Below are 14,376 nucleotides of genomic sequence, written 5' to 3'. Positions count from 1 at the left end.
GACACTAGATTTTGCTTATCTGTAATTTAAAACTCGGACCTTTTAGAGAAAGTATCGACATTTAGAGCTGTGACACTAGTGCAGGCTATGAAACAATGGGTCTTGATTTTCCTTCTAGAATTAAAGTTTTGCGAAATTGAATCTTAAGCAATCATTATCCCCACGAAAGTAATGGAAATGGGTTTGACTACTATATTTCGGAAAATAATTAAAAACGAGAAATTTACGAAAATGATACTTCAGAAATATTTTTGAACTGACAGTCTGTCGCGGTGTTAACCTTTCTGATCAATATATCTTGGAGTAAGTCAAACTTCATAGACTGATTGCCTGAAATTATTATTTTTAGGATCAAATGGTCATGGTCATGGTCATGGTCATGGTTACAGCCAAAGAGGGATAAAATGATGTGTACTTCTTTGATGCAGCTAAATAAAAGCAATGTAAGGGATGTTTTTTTTTGGTTGTTTTTTTTTTTGCGGTGGGGACGAGTTTTGGTTCTAGATATTGCGGAGAACGCTTATACACGCTTTCTAATTCCTGTGGAAGTATGCTTCTTAACACGGTGGGTTGGCACATCTACTGTTGTCTAGCAACACCCCATACTGATAGTCAAAGCCTACAATTTAACGATCATAGGCTGCACAGAAAGTCTATTTAATTTTCGACTTTGTAATGATATCGATGCTTTTGCAGTCCCCGCATTTTTATGTAAATAAGATGCGAAATTATTTGTATCATGTTTAACAACATAATTATAACATGTACTGTGTTAGTGTGCCGCAAAATCCCGGTGGAATCGAATTGAATTTAATTGTAACGGAAAGGGCAATCTTCCAACAACAAACTCAAGTTTTGAAAAAAAGTGATTTTATTGTATAATAAAAACAACAAAGCAAAAAATATGAACTATTGTCTTCGTACTTATCTTAACCTGTAGTCTGGTGGCGGTAAATGAATCTTCCTTTGCGGCCAGTGCATCTTCACGGGTGGTAAACGCGCAACTCATTTCCCGCTGGGAATACGCATAAAATGGGTTGCGCGACGTCCGGTGCTGGTGTTGCGCGTAAAAATAGACGAAATTGAGGTATGTGAAATCATTGTTTTGCTTAGTATGAGACAAGAATAATTTTTCTAGTAAAAAGGAAAATGCTATTCGACACAGATATGATGATACTTCATAAATATAAAATATCTGGTTTGTAATTTATGATTCGCCACTATTATCACAAAAACTCTGGCGACACGAAGCGTGACTTTGAAGAAGTATGAAATCAACAAAAATGGAAGTTTCTGACCTCAAATGCCTTATCTGAGGATATCTGAAGCTTTTTATGATATTAAAACAACTGTTATGAAGTAACGGATATCAAAATCATTTGCTTCAAATCCTGCTTACGGGGACACAATTGACAAAAAGTCACCGGGAATGGAGTTGCTCTTATACATCATAATGTATATAATGATGCCACTCCATTCCCGGGGCGCAACCCCATTCCCGATTTTTTTTGCCAATCTTTCCCCCAAAAGCAACATTTCATTCAAGTGTGTGTAATACTCATGACTGTTATTCACGTGTTTGATCATTAGATGTGTCACATTTCCAGAAAGAAGACACAAGAATTAGAAAATTTGAATTTTTCATGATTCCATACTTTCCTGATAGATCGAGCCAGCAGAGTTTTCATGATATCAGGGCTGATTCTTAAATGAATAATCTGGTATTTCAAATATATGATCTTTATTCATTTTTGTCTCGAACAGCATTTTGCTTTCTTCGAAAACACTCGTAAATGTGTCATTATTGTACAAAAAAAACACCCATCTACCTCGATTTTGTATATATTGATGTGCAACACTAACACCGGAAGTTGCGCAACCCATTTTAAGGGTATTCCCAGTGGGAATTAGATTGTGCGTTACCACCCGTGATCTCTACACTTCCCTGTTCAGTTAGTAAGTTTTCAGTGAACATCCCTTTAGGTAATAAATGGTACTGTCTAAACTACATGATAGACCAGTCAATTTTAGAAATTTAGCCGGGTAAAGGTTAACATACTGGACAACTAAATGATCTGATCTCAGTATGTACTTAAATCACCTCAGTTATTGTAACTCGTGCTATTATTTCTGAGGATGCACTGACATCAGTGTAAAAGCCACGGGACCGCTTAATAAGTTAGTAGTACTTCATTACAAAAGAACAACCGAATTATATTACTGCGCTAGAAATTTTTCTGGTTTACAGAACTTTAATTCAGAAATCCAGCAACACTAGGTCGTGTTACAGTTTAGGCACGACCACATTCTAGTGTTTTTGCTTTCGTTTGCCATGTATGAATAGCTGAAATATCAAACTAAATGCGATCTTAATTAATAGAAATAAACATTCAATTGTTCTTCTTGCTTTTGGATTGTTACGTTTTTTTGATAATTTACTTCATCGCTGCTTCTTTGACATGGTACATGGTGACCCCTCTACTGACAACTTCCGGAGCGTCGACTGTTTTCTTTGGAGTCTCGTAAGCCGGCGGCTTATCTACGTCAGTAACGATTAGATCATTAGCCTTACTCCCTATTACATCGTCTACTTTTTTCTGCCCCTTTCTTTTCTCGATAGACTCATTCACACACGAGTACTGGTACAATGTGAGAAAATTGTTCACAAACATCGGTAGAGTAATCGCGAGAAGTAGAACGCCGCAAATCGCGCAGATCGAAGCAATCACGCGCCCAATTCCCGTTTGCGGCGAGATGTCGCCATAACCAACTGTGGTCATTGTGACGATTGCCCAATACCAAGCGTTTGGGATTGACGGAATAGTCTCGCGAGATTCTGCGAAATAAAAGAGACAAGCAAAAGTTGATATTCCGACAAAGAGAAGCATTACCAAGAGAGTCATATCTCGCACGTCTTGTTTCAACGAGTACGCAAGCACTTTGCTTGCGCGGACATTTTTCACAACTCTAAAAAGGCGCAACGCTCGGAAAACCTGTGCAAAATCTAGCAAATTGAGCCAAACGGAGTCCTTGTAGCGATATTCTTTTTCAACTGAAACGATTATTATATGTACGTAACAAGAGAATAACGCAAACGCATCAAGAACGTTGATAATGGAGAGAAAATAACGACGTAAAGACGGACAAGATACAAGCCGGAGAATAAAGTCGACAGTGAAGAATATACTTATGATAATTTCCAGAATAAAGAAGGGATATTTCGGAACTGTCAGATCTGGAACGTAAATCGTCCTTCGAACAGGTTTTTCTTTGGAAAAATTTTGCAGCATTGAGGCGTAATCGTACACCGAAGGTGTCACTGTCGACTGTGTGCTTGACGCGCCTGTCGTCGACGTGGAATTAGATTGAGAATGTGGCTCTGCCGTGGTGGTGTTCAAGACTGGGCTTTCCCAAAATCCATGTGGTATATCCTCGAGTGCTTCCCAAAAGTATCCCCAGCTGAACTCGTAGTAGTCCCAGTCATAGAAATCAAAATCGACTTCTTCGTCATACCAGCTTCCTCCCCCCGGCCAGGAACCAGTGGTGGAACAATCCGGATTTCCTAATGTTTCTTTAACCTGTTTAGAAATTAAATATGATTTGATAGATGGATGAGCGTTTTATAGATGGATGATAAAATCAATGGATAAAGTGTTCTGCTTATGTCTTGTGTTCAAAGATGGGTGTACTTTTTAATTCAGTATTTAAAGCCACATCCAAAGTCAAGTTTCAAATGGCGAGTTTTCAAGATTATATAGCTACAGTAAGGTTAGGTGCCCGGTTATAACCACCAAGTCTTCAAGTCGTACATTTCTCGCAAGAAAATGGAACAAACAAAAAGAGCCGATCATATTATGATATTACAATGAAAGGGTATGTAATCGTAAGTCAATGACATTGGGCCTTCGGCAAAGGTGACTCCAAAACTCGAATGGCTTATTTTTTTAGATTGGCTTGGTGATCAGTGAGTGGTCTTAATTAAGGCTTGAAACTTGTGATAATGAATGAAATAGTTACACTGGTTGATAAGAAAAAGAAAGATCACTTGATAGTACCTTGTCAACATTGTCGTTTCCGGTGTTCTCCATGTATTCCAGCAACTCACACTTGGAGACCCCGCGTCTCATTGACGGCTCGGTACTGAAAGCCAGGACAAATACGGACAACAACACCATCATGAAGACCAAGATAAAGTATAACTGAAACGATATTTTAAAACTTTTATGTTATATCAGTTTGTAAATAGTAACTTCTGTACAACAAACATATTTTAGTCTTTCTCTTTGGTGTACGCCCTGAAGAGGTTGCAATGATAGTTTGTCATTTCATGTAAAAAGCCCAACTTAGCATTTATGGTTGTATGTAGTCAAGCAGTTGCATGTATTGTCTGTAATCAAGTCAAGGAAGCGTACGCTTGATCAGTTTCAAACTGATACCACCAACTGTTTTTTGGTCTCTAGGCATAAAATGGTAGAGCTTCACTTTGAGACTGGTGTTCAAACTTCGAGTTATTCTGAAAGAGAATGTTTTAACCTTTGCATACCTAAGACATGAAGTGAAACAAGTTGCTCATTACCATAAATTATACAGCATTAAATGTTCCCATGGCCCCAAGTTTTTTTAGAACAATCTGAGTTATGATTATATCTTAAATTATTTTAATTTTATGATAAAATTGTACTTTTCATAGGAAAATACCAGCACAGTATTTTTGGAGCTAGCGAAAAATATTTTTATATTAATATAATTCAACTAGTAAGTTGTAAGGTTTCAAGTTGAATTTGGAATTTATTATGGAAAATATACCAGCCTTTTAATGGTAAATAAGATACTTCCAAGATGAATTAAACGTTTGTAAACAATACTTATTTTTAGGCTGAATAATTTTCATTTTAAAAATACATTTTACTTTTACCTTCGCAGCTATAGAATTCACGTTATTGTCCATTATATCCCATAACCTTGATCTATACATCGTCAGCTTGCCGACCACTGCCGGACTTACTGCCGGAGACATCGTTGACGTTGGTTGTAGAGTTTTGTGTAAAAATCGTCGGCGAGTATCTTCGTCGTCAAGAAAGGCTTGGTATCTAAAACAATCAGTAATTATTATGTGAGATGCTACACAAACATCAATGTTGTATAAAAAGTGGGATCAAAACGTATATCTTTATAACAAAACTTTTAAAAACCGTAAATCACACCGGCTTATCCGCGGTCAGTATTAATGGCATATTGACTCAATAAAATTGACCCTCTTTCCCTTTTTACCACAATTTGCACAATCGGTGTACCCAATATTTTTATTCACTTGTGTTGTGAAACTCTTCTGAAAGCATGTATCCTGATTTGGTTATAAGTGTTTTTAAGGCAGGGGATAAGGATAAAAGAAAACCAAAGACGTATTGGACCAAAAGGTGGTTCTTGAGAAAAGAATACAGCCATACTACAGTTGTTAAATACATTAGCTCCGGTTCATCTTTTAGCAGTTTTTGAGATGTCTACAGCACAGTGAATACAACATTAATGAAATATAGTACAGTGTTATCAAAACTGCAATATTATTGACAATCTGTCAGTAAATATTTGCACTTTCTGACTTTCGTTAATATATTGCCCATTCACGCTCAGTATGACATTGGCCAATAGTTTGCTAATATTATTGACCGGGAATGTACCCAGGGACGGTTTTATGAAACCTTCGAATTGTAAAAATATTCCGAGTCGGGAAAATTTGAAAATTTTGACATGTTGTACAAATCTAATAAAATTTAAATACATATTTTCTTATGGTTAACTGATAGGCCTATAAGCTGATTTTTTTAAGGATCAAGCTAGAAATTTTGCTAAAGCTACAACTTTTCGAAACTTTTTGGTGAAATAACAAATAAGTGCCGATGTTTACTATGAAATATACCGTATCATTAATTAATTAATTAATTAATTGTTTAAATAAATAAATCCCGATAAATTCAAAACTGATCGTGATAGTTCAAAAACTTAAAAAGTACACAACTTGTTATACGCTTCAGTGATCTGAACAAAGGAGGGTAATTTCCTGCGAATCACGATTACGATTTAAGGTACGATGTTGAAGCGGGATATTATGATGGCGATTATAGTACTTTTTCAAGGCAGTTGGAGTATACAGATTTAAAAACAAGCATAATTTAAGAAATAAATCTTTGATGAAACTGAAATTCAAATCAATTCAAATGGGTCAAGTAGCGAAATAAAAAAACTGTATTGTACCGTTAGGGCCAGCGCCTGCTCCCTATGAACGCCTACGATGCGATGCTACGATAGCAACAATCGATAATACGACGGAGAAGAGCGGTAGTACGATTATAATATGACTTTTGACAGTACGATAGCGATAACGCGACAGTGCGATGACAAAGCGTAACAGTACCGATGGTGACATTCTTACGCACTGCCGCGCTTCTTCGTCGTACTGTTGCGCCACGTCATCGTACTGTCGCGCCTCGTCAACATACTGTTGCGCTTCGTCATCGTACTGTCGCGCCTCGTACTGTTGTACTTTCGCGCTTAGCATTCATATGGAGCAGGCACTGGCCATAACAAAACACCGTATAATACAGATGTTTTTAACAGTTCGTACTTGTCTGTGAAATATAAACCGTTTTTTTTTACAAAATTTACATTGAACTGATATAATAATAAAATGAAAGGGCCATTACAACACTAGCTTGATCTGGAATAAAAAGTATTCGGCTACCGTAGATTGTTTACTAAATACTACATCTTCTAGAATGTATGTAACAAATGTAAAAGAAAAGTTTTCGTAATTCTGCATAGAAAGGCATGTGCATCTTAAAAATGTTTTAGTATATATTGTTTTACTCAAGATGTACATATGAAAAAAAAAGATATGAATAAACTATTTGGATTGAATTGCTTGTATTGAAATTAAACTGATGCTTCAGGTTTGTACAAGGAAGATTCTAAAATAAAATGATAAAACACTGTTAGCATTTTCATGCTCTCAATAAATTAACCCTTTGAAAGAAGTTAATTTAACTTTTTGTGAAAAGAACTTTTGCATCCTCACGAAAATGTTCAATTTTAATTCAATGCACTTCACTTTGAATAGCTATGAAAACAAGTGTGATTTAAGGAAAAGATGGTAAAGCGCAGAAGTTCGATGGCGAAGCGCGACAGTACGAACGACCGAACGATGGTGACACTATGATGGCAAAATGGCGAAGCGCGACAGTGCGATACACCGTCACCATCGCACTGTCGCATTACGCAATCAGTAGGACGTGCTCGAATCACTTGCCCCTCACCGCTGTGAGTTCGAAACCTAGCTTGGAATGAAGAATTATTTCATATGAAGAAGCCATTCATCTGGTTTACTGGAGGCCGATGGTACTACCCAGGTGCCCGATCGTACCGTTATAATGCATGAAGTGGGACTTGGGCTTTTCATTCACTATCAAAAGCTAGAAAGTCGTCAAGTGACCTAAACTATGCCGTTCTAACGTAAGACCGAACAATATAAAATAATGATCCGCGCCTTGAGAAAACCAACATAGTGCGTTTGCGACCAGCATGGATCCAGACCAGCCTGCGCATCCGTGCAGTCTGGTCAGGATCCATGCTGTTCGCTTTCAAAATGTATTGCAATTAGGGAAACCGTTAGCGAACAGCATGGATCCTGACCAAACTGCGCTGATGCGTAGGCTGGTCTGGATCCAGGCTGGTCGTAAAGCCACTATGTTTGTTTTCTCATGGCGCGGCTCATATAATAAACGAAGTACCTGTATAAACAACACTCATGCAAGACGTCTGCATCCAATTCCCAAAATTCCATCTCCCGTCGAAAAGCACCGGGGCAAATTCCCGGGGGTATGTGTAACTCTCCAGTCTGATAGTAGGACAATATTGCCCCAAAAGCTATAGCCGAACGATCAACTGTTAATTCCAATGGTTTATAATCTGGCTCATTGGCACACAAGTATGCCAATCTGTGACTTTTTTTCTCGTTCACAATTTTTCTGTCAAATTCAAAATGTGTACCCGACACATTTATTTTCACACGATTCATGTCGACCAGGTTTTAGCAGCCACAAAATATGTTTATGCAAGTAAAGTATTTCACCTTCAGGTGAAATTTTAATATTTGAAACTTTGCTGGAAATATCCATCCATTATGATGGCATCGCAATCTTTTTAAAATTTACATTTTTGTCGTTTTTAAAAGGATAATTTAACATGTTATTAAGTTATTAGCAGTTCTATAAAATGTTTGAATATTTCGTAGCAAAATATGATACCTCCAGAATTGATCGTGTTTAATTTATTTAGACGTGTTTTTTTTTTCAATAATTTGAATGGGATAGTCCATTTCCATAATTAACATTTAATGCTAGAGACATTGTATTGTTTAAACTCACGGACCTGACATGATCTATTGAAATGAATGATACAAAAGATTTGTATAACTCGATAGAAACTTATTCAAAAGTGTTATTAAAACATGGTCGCATAATGTCCCTGTTAATTGAACTGGATGCTGTTAGATACCATGCGTGAGGTATGATCGATTTACCCTTCTGGATCAATGTGGTATAATTTTTTTCAATATCTTAAGCAAATAAAATATTTCATTTCAAACAGCATCAAACGCTTTCTAGTGCATTTCTATCTATTGCAGGTCATACTCTTGAGTTCGTCTAAAGTTCCAGGGTAAATAGGGCATGTTCATAGATGACTTGGCTAATCCGGCCTACTCAGGTGCCCGGTACTGTCTATAAAAATCCATGGAAGCGCATCTAAGGTGCTTGAAAGTCTAGATTGTGTCGCCCTGACTCAGAGACCCGAGGGAAATCGAACTATACAGTATAGTAGGGGAGTTTTCACTGGTAACTCTTGTGTGAAACCAGGAGCGTTCTCTTGTATAATAATAATAATAATAATAATAATAATAATGATGATGATGATGATGATGATAATAATAATAATAATGATAAATAATAATAATAATAATAATAACTTTATTTTCTGAAGGTTACATACTAAGTGTACAAAAACAAATATAATACAACTTATTTCCAGTATAGCCTTCAATTAATAAACATTCACACATATACACAATCATACAGTCAATTTATAATTAAACATTTATACAAAAATACACATCAAAATTACTTAAATTTTCTTCGACAAACACGTCTAAAATTAAAGAAGTCTTAGATAAACGTAATATAACAATAACTATGTTTTGAATGAATTACCATGCGTCACAAAGATTATTCATGACAATGAAGATGTACAGAAAAAAAAGTCTGTCTCATAAAATGATAAACATGTTCGGCCAGATTTCTATAATAAGATGATACAATTATTATTATTATTGGAAACAAATACTGTAACATTAATTCAACAAAATTCTTGTTATTACAAGCGGCTAAAAACTTTTGTAACAAGAGAAAATTCTTTAAATTATGCTTGAACGCAGTTTTATTATTATTATTATTATGAAGTTCAATGTAAGAAGGAAGTGAATTCCATATGTGTGCAGCTTTGTAGCTAATTAAATGCTCGTTTTAGGTTTAACAATAGAAATAACCGTGTGTTCGGATGAGCGCAGACTGTAATGATCATTGTGAACAGAATGTAGTAAATCTGAAAAGTATAAAGGACAATCTCCTGTTTTACTTCTGTACACTAATAATGAAATATGGTATTTGCACCTGTTCTAAAAAGATAGAAGTTTTGAATTTCTTAACACAGCATCAAAGTCGCTAGACTTTGATTTTGTAATTATTGTTATAGCACGTCTCTGCAAAGATGTAATTTTATCAGTGTCCGATTTGTGACAAAGTCCCCAGACATTGCAACCGTATTCCATGGTCGACATTATATATGCATTGTAATACAATAGTTTCATCTCATATGTTAAGAAAAATGCAATTCTTCTAAGTAGAGTAATTTTTGAGTATAATGTGGCGTTTTCAAGATTTCTCAATAGTTGCCGTGATGTATTTTTTTAAGGTAACACTGTCCGTCTTATTGGTTCATAGGAAGTTAATTTAAATATATTTCATTCATCTGTCATGGGTAGTCCAGTCGGGGCGTCGAATTCCTCATGTGAGGAAGTCATCCAGGTCGGTGGTTCTACCCAGGTGCCCGCCCGTAATGAAGTAATGCACGGAGGGGCACCTAGGGTCTTCCTCCACCATCAAAGCTGGAAACGGTCGCCATAATTATGATCTATTGTAGTGTCGGTACGACGTTAAACCTAACAAAAAACAAAGAAACATACCATACTTAGACATTGAAGAATATTTTTTTACAAATGCATGATTATGAATGAAAACGTAACAAAATACAAGTAACAAAAATGAAATTACTTTTCTTAATCTCTATTACTGATGTTGAAAATATATGTTTTTTTTTTTTTTTTTTTTTTTTTTTTTTGGAAGAGCGATGTACCTACATTTCTTGTATGTGTCTGAAGCTGTAAAGAGGCACTTTGAAGATTTTTCAAATTTCAAGTAATGAAGAAAATTCTATATGTTATATGGCGACTTTCCTGCTGCCCGCTCGAGCATTATATCAGGTAAAAGCGGGTACCTGGATAGATAGAACTCGGATTTTTTTTTTAGAAATTTAATATTTCTAAGTGTTGAATTACGAGCTTGTATTGAATTTCAGTTCAGTTACATAGGGAAATACCATGGTTTGATTTATAAAAAAAAATAAACCAGTGGAAAGATAAGAGACTGAACTTTCTGGTAGGAACAGTGATAAATTTAAATATCAAAACAGGAAATAAGAATGGTCAAAACAAAATTTGAGCCGTGCCACGGGAAAACCAACATAGTGGGTATGCGACCAGCATGGATCCAGACCAGCCTACGCATCCGCGCAGTCTGGTCAGGATCCATGCTGTTCGCTAATAGTTTCTCCAATTCCAATAGGCTTTAAAAGCGAACAGCATGGAGCCTGACCAGACTGCGCGGATGCGCAGGCTGGTCTGGATCCATGCTGGTCGCATACCCACTATGTTGGTTTTCTCATGGCACGGCTCATTTAATCCTTCTATATTTCAATGTAAATCACAGGTCCGTCTGATATCAGAAAGTCTCTGCGGCGGCTGTTCTCGCACCCCGCTGCGGATGGCTTGATAAGACGCCTAAGAAGAAAAATGTTGGGTATGGACTCAATTATGATAATAAATGTGAAATGTTCAACAGTTACTGTTATTAAACTATACAGCAAATGATTTGAAGCATATATTTTTAACTGATATTTTTGTTAAACGAAAAATGTATTATAATAGCAAAGGTTCTAAATGGAAGTAGTTAGTCATATTCATGCAATATTTTTTGACAGTTTTCACTTTTCTTATATCCTGTAAGATATTTATTTAACCCTTATCATGCTGAACACGACCTTTGCGACCAGTGCAGATCATCATCAGCCTGTACATCCGAGCAGTCTGATCATTATCTACACTGTTCGCCATTCAGTCAGTAATTTCTTTGGTAAGCACCCCTTTTAACAGTAAATGATACTGTCCAAATTGAAAGATGCACAAGTTCATTATAGAAATTTAGCAGGGTATGGGTTAAGGAAAAAGAACCATTACGCAAATTAAGTTGTAGAAGTATTTCTTTTTATTTTAATATAGTTTACATGTGCATTTGATATATAATAGCATTTTTTCAATAACCTGAACCTAACGGTAAGTTTTAGAACTGTGTGTAGTTTCCGAACTGATTTATTTTCTAGAAAAAGTCTGATAAACAAAAAGGAGGTAATGATAATTTTACTAACTTGTGTCTCTAATGGATTTCGGCTTAAAATATAATTGTTAATGGAAATGTTCAACAACTATAATATGATACTATTACAAAATGATATCAAAACTATTAATATAACAATAAACTGATGAACTATGTATCAATTGCAAATAACGTAGTCGACCGAGAAAACCAATAGTAGAAAGGTATTATCGTTGCTTTGTGACACAATGAACATTAGCTCTGCAGAAATTTTTAGCGACACTATTTTAAAAAAACAGTTAAAAGCGAATACCCTCAGCATTTTTTTTGTACCAAATTACAGAATACTCGGCAGAGGCAATCGCGATAAAGTGCCTTGCCCAAGGTCACACCGCAGTGGAAGCGGCCAGGAATATATTGATTACCGTTTACTAAAGATGAAACTCCATGGATAGTGACCGTTTCTGTTTTGGCTGACTTTCGATATTTCCGGTTACTTTGTTTTAGACCTGGTCGTCTCGATAGATCTGCGAAACTGGAAACAAACCTTCATTATTTTACGCATAAAATATAAAATGCTTATAAGCCGTGAAATTTTTATAAAATATAATCATCATAAAAAACAATTGAATATAAAAAAAACAAACTTCAAAATATATTTACTCATTCTATTTAGAAATTCGACGGAGCCATAATGCGAAACTATTCCTGTCACTTAAAGTAGAAAAGTTAAATTCCAGAAGGGTTTGACTACAATTATGCCTCGTGTTAGAAAAGGTATCTTGTATATAAAATTTCTGCACAAATTCCGCTGGCTTGGTACCGAGATGGAACTGGAAAAAATTAACGGAAAAAGTATGTAAAAATATATTATACGTTTAAAATCAAGTGAAAAAATACATTGAGTTTCTACAAACAATGCATATTGCTAGATTCTTTCACGTTGACTCTCACTGTCTCGCGAGATTTCGAAAAAGTCTCGTAAGATGGAGGTCGATCGATATCTGTCAGATCAGAAATGTATTCGTGATTGTCCTTCGTCTCGTTTTCAGCGTCTTTCATTTCCTTAACTGACATTTCTGTTTGTTTTTCTTTCTTCCTTTTCTCAATCGACTCGTTCACACATGAATATTGGTAATAAGTGAGAAAGTTGTTCACAAACATTGGTAAGGTGATAGAAAGAAGTAGAACACCCGAAACTGCACATAACGATGCAATCACGCGTCCAAATCCCGATTCAGGCGAGATGTCACCATACCCAACCGTAGTCATGGTAACGATGGCCCAGTACCAAGCATTTGGGATAGAAACAACCATGTTTCGTGGTTCCGCGAAATAGAATAGATACGCAAATGTTGACACCCCAACAAACAGGAGAGTAACCAGTAAAGACATATCTCTGACATCTTGGGTTAGTGAGTATGCAAGCACTTTGCTGGCACGAACATTTTTTACCACACGGAAGAGCCGCAAAGCACGAAAAACTTGTGCAAATTCGAGCATAGATAGACTCGGCGTATCTTCATAATAATACCTTCGTTCTACAGACACGATAATTATGTAGATGTAACTTGAAAGTAAAGCTAACGCATCTAAAACATTGATGACAGAGAGAAAATAACCCCGAACGGACGGACAAGACAAGATCCTAAGCATGAAGTCAAATGTGAAAACAACATTTACGACAGTGTCTACAATGTTAAACACCGGTTTAGGAAACTGTTAACTTTGGGATATTGATCGCTTTCCGTGTAGGTTCTTCTGTTTCTTGCTCGTTGTCACCCGGGTCGCCTTCATTGTCACCCGGGTCGCCCTCGTTGTCACCAGGGTCGCCTTCGTTGTCACCTGGGTCGCCCTCTTGTTGTCCATTGTCAGGTTCTTGCAGGGGCGTAACTGGGCCTATTTTGAGAATACGCACGATTGCTAGGGGGGTTCGGGGGCATGCTCCCCCGAGAATTTTTTTTTCTTAGAACGTCTCTGGTGCGTTCTGGATGGTATCTAGATGACGAATTTCAATATGAAAATCATACAATTTACAGTAGCAAATTTGATTTAATACCTATTTTTTTTATCTTTAACAGCCGATCTTAACCACATTATTATAGGCCTAAGTGACCAGAGAGGGTCCATCACTAGATCTTACATATCAAGTAATGTGAATATGAATAGCAATGATTTTACGGCACAGTGTTGAAAATCATCAAAATATGCAGAACATTTTTCCGATAAAGACAGGAGTTAATTAAATACACATTTACACTCTTCAGTCGTCAGCAAGAAAAAACACAAAATTCCCCTGATTGACTATACATGTCTATGGTCGACGGGCTCGTGTCGTATCAATGATCAGTGCGGCATTTTCTATTGACATTGTTATATATTCAAACACGGAAGTGCCAAACGTCGGCTTTTCCTTTTCGCAAATACGTCAACAACATGTTCTGCACCAATTTCCCGCTCTCTATAAATGTTCAGGAGTCCTAACCCGGACAACCGCTTTCTGTACCCGTTGTACTGCGCAGATAGGTCTTCACCCTTCTCATAGTGGAGAATGATCTTTCTGCGGTTGCAGTTGAGACTGACATCACTAACCGTATGATCAGACATTTTCTGATGCTTG

General features: G+C 36.5%; 2 protein-coding genes across 2 annotated transcripts; both read right to left on the bottom strand.

Moving 5' to 3' along the window:
- Window positions 1–923: 923 nt before the first annotated feature.
- Window positions 924–8,301, bottom strand: LOC123526834 (potassium voltage-gated channel protein Shaw-like). The gene is made up of 4 exons (XM_053523426.1): window positions 7,785–8,301; window positions 4,916–5,090; window positions 4,056–4,199; window positions 924–3,578 (listed from the first exon to the last, which is right to left on the bottom strand). The coding sequence occupies exons 1-4, from the start codon at window positions 8,069–8,071 to the stop codon at window positions 2,436–2,438; spliced, it is 1,749 nt and encodes a 582-aa protein (XP_053379401.1). The 5' UTR covers window positions 8,072–8,301; the 3' UTR covers window positions 924–2,435.
- A 4,364-nt stretch (window positions 8,302–12,665) lies between these two features.
- LOC123526836 (potassium voltage-gated channel protein egl-36-like) lies at window positions 12,666–13,073 on the bottom strand. Its single transcript, XM_053522612.1, has one exon. It carries the CDS (start codon window positions 13,071–13,073, stop codon window positions 12,666–12,668), a length of 408 nt encoding a protein of 135 aa, XP_053378587.1.
- Between the last annotated feature and the right edge of the window lie 1,303 nt (window positions 13,074–14,376).

This window comes from Mercenaria mercenaria, chromosome 14 (genome assembly GCF_021730395.1).
Source record: "Mercenaria mercenaria strain notata chromosome 14, MADL_Memer_1, whole genome shotgun sequence".
Lineage (NCBI taxonomy): Eukaryota > Metazoa > Mollusca > Bivalvia > Venerida > Veneridae > Mercenaria > Mercenaria mercenaria.
The sequence above is the reverse complement of the archived record's forward strand: the minus strand, read 5'-3'. Positions and strand labels throughout refer to the sequence as shown.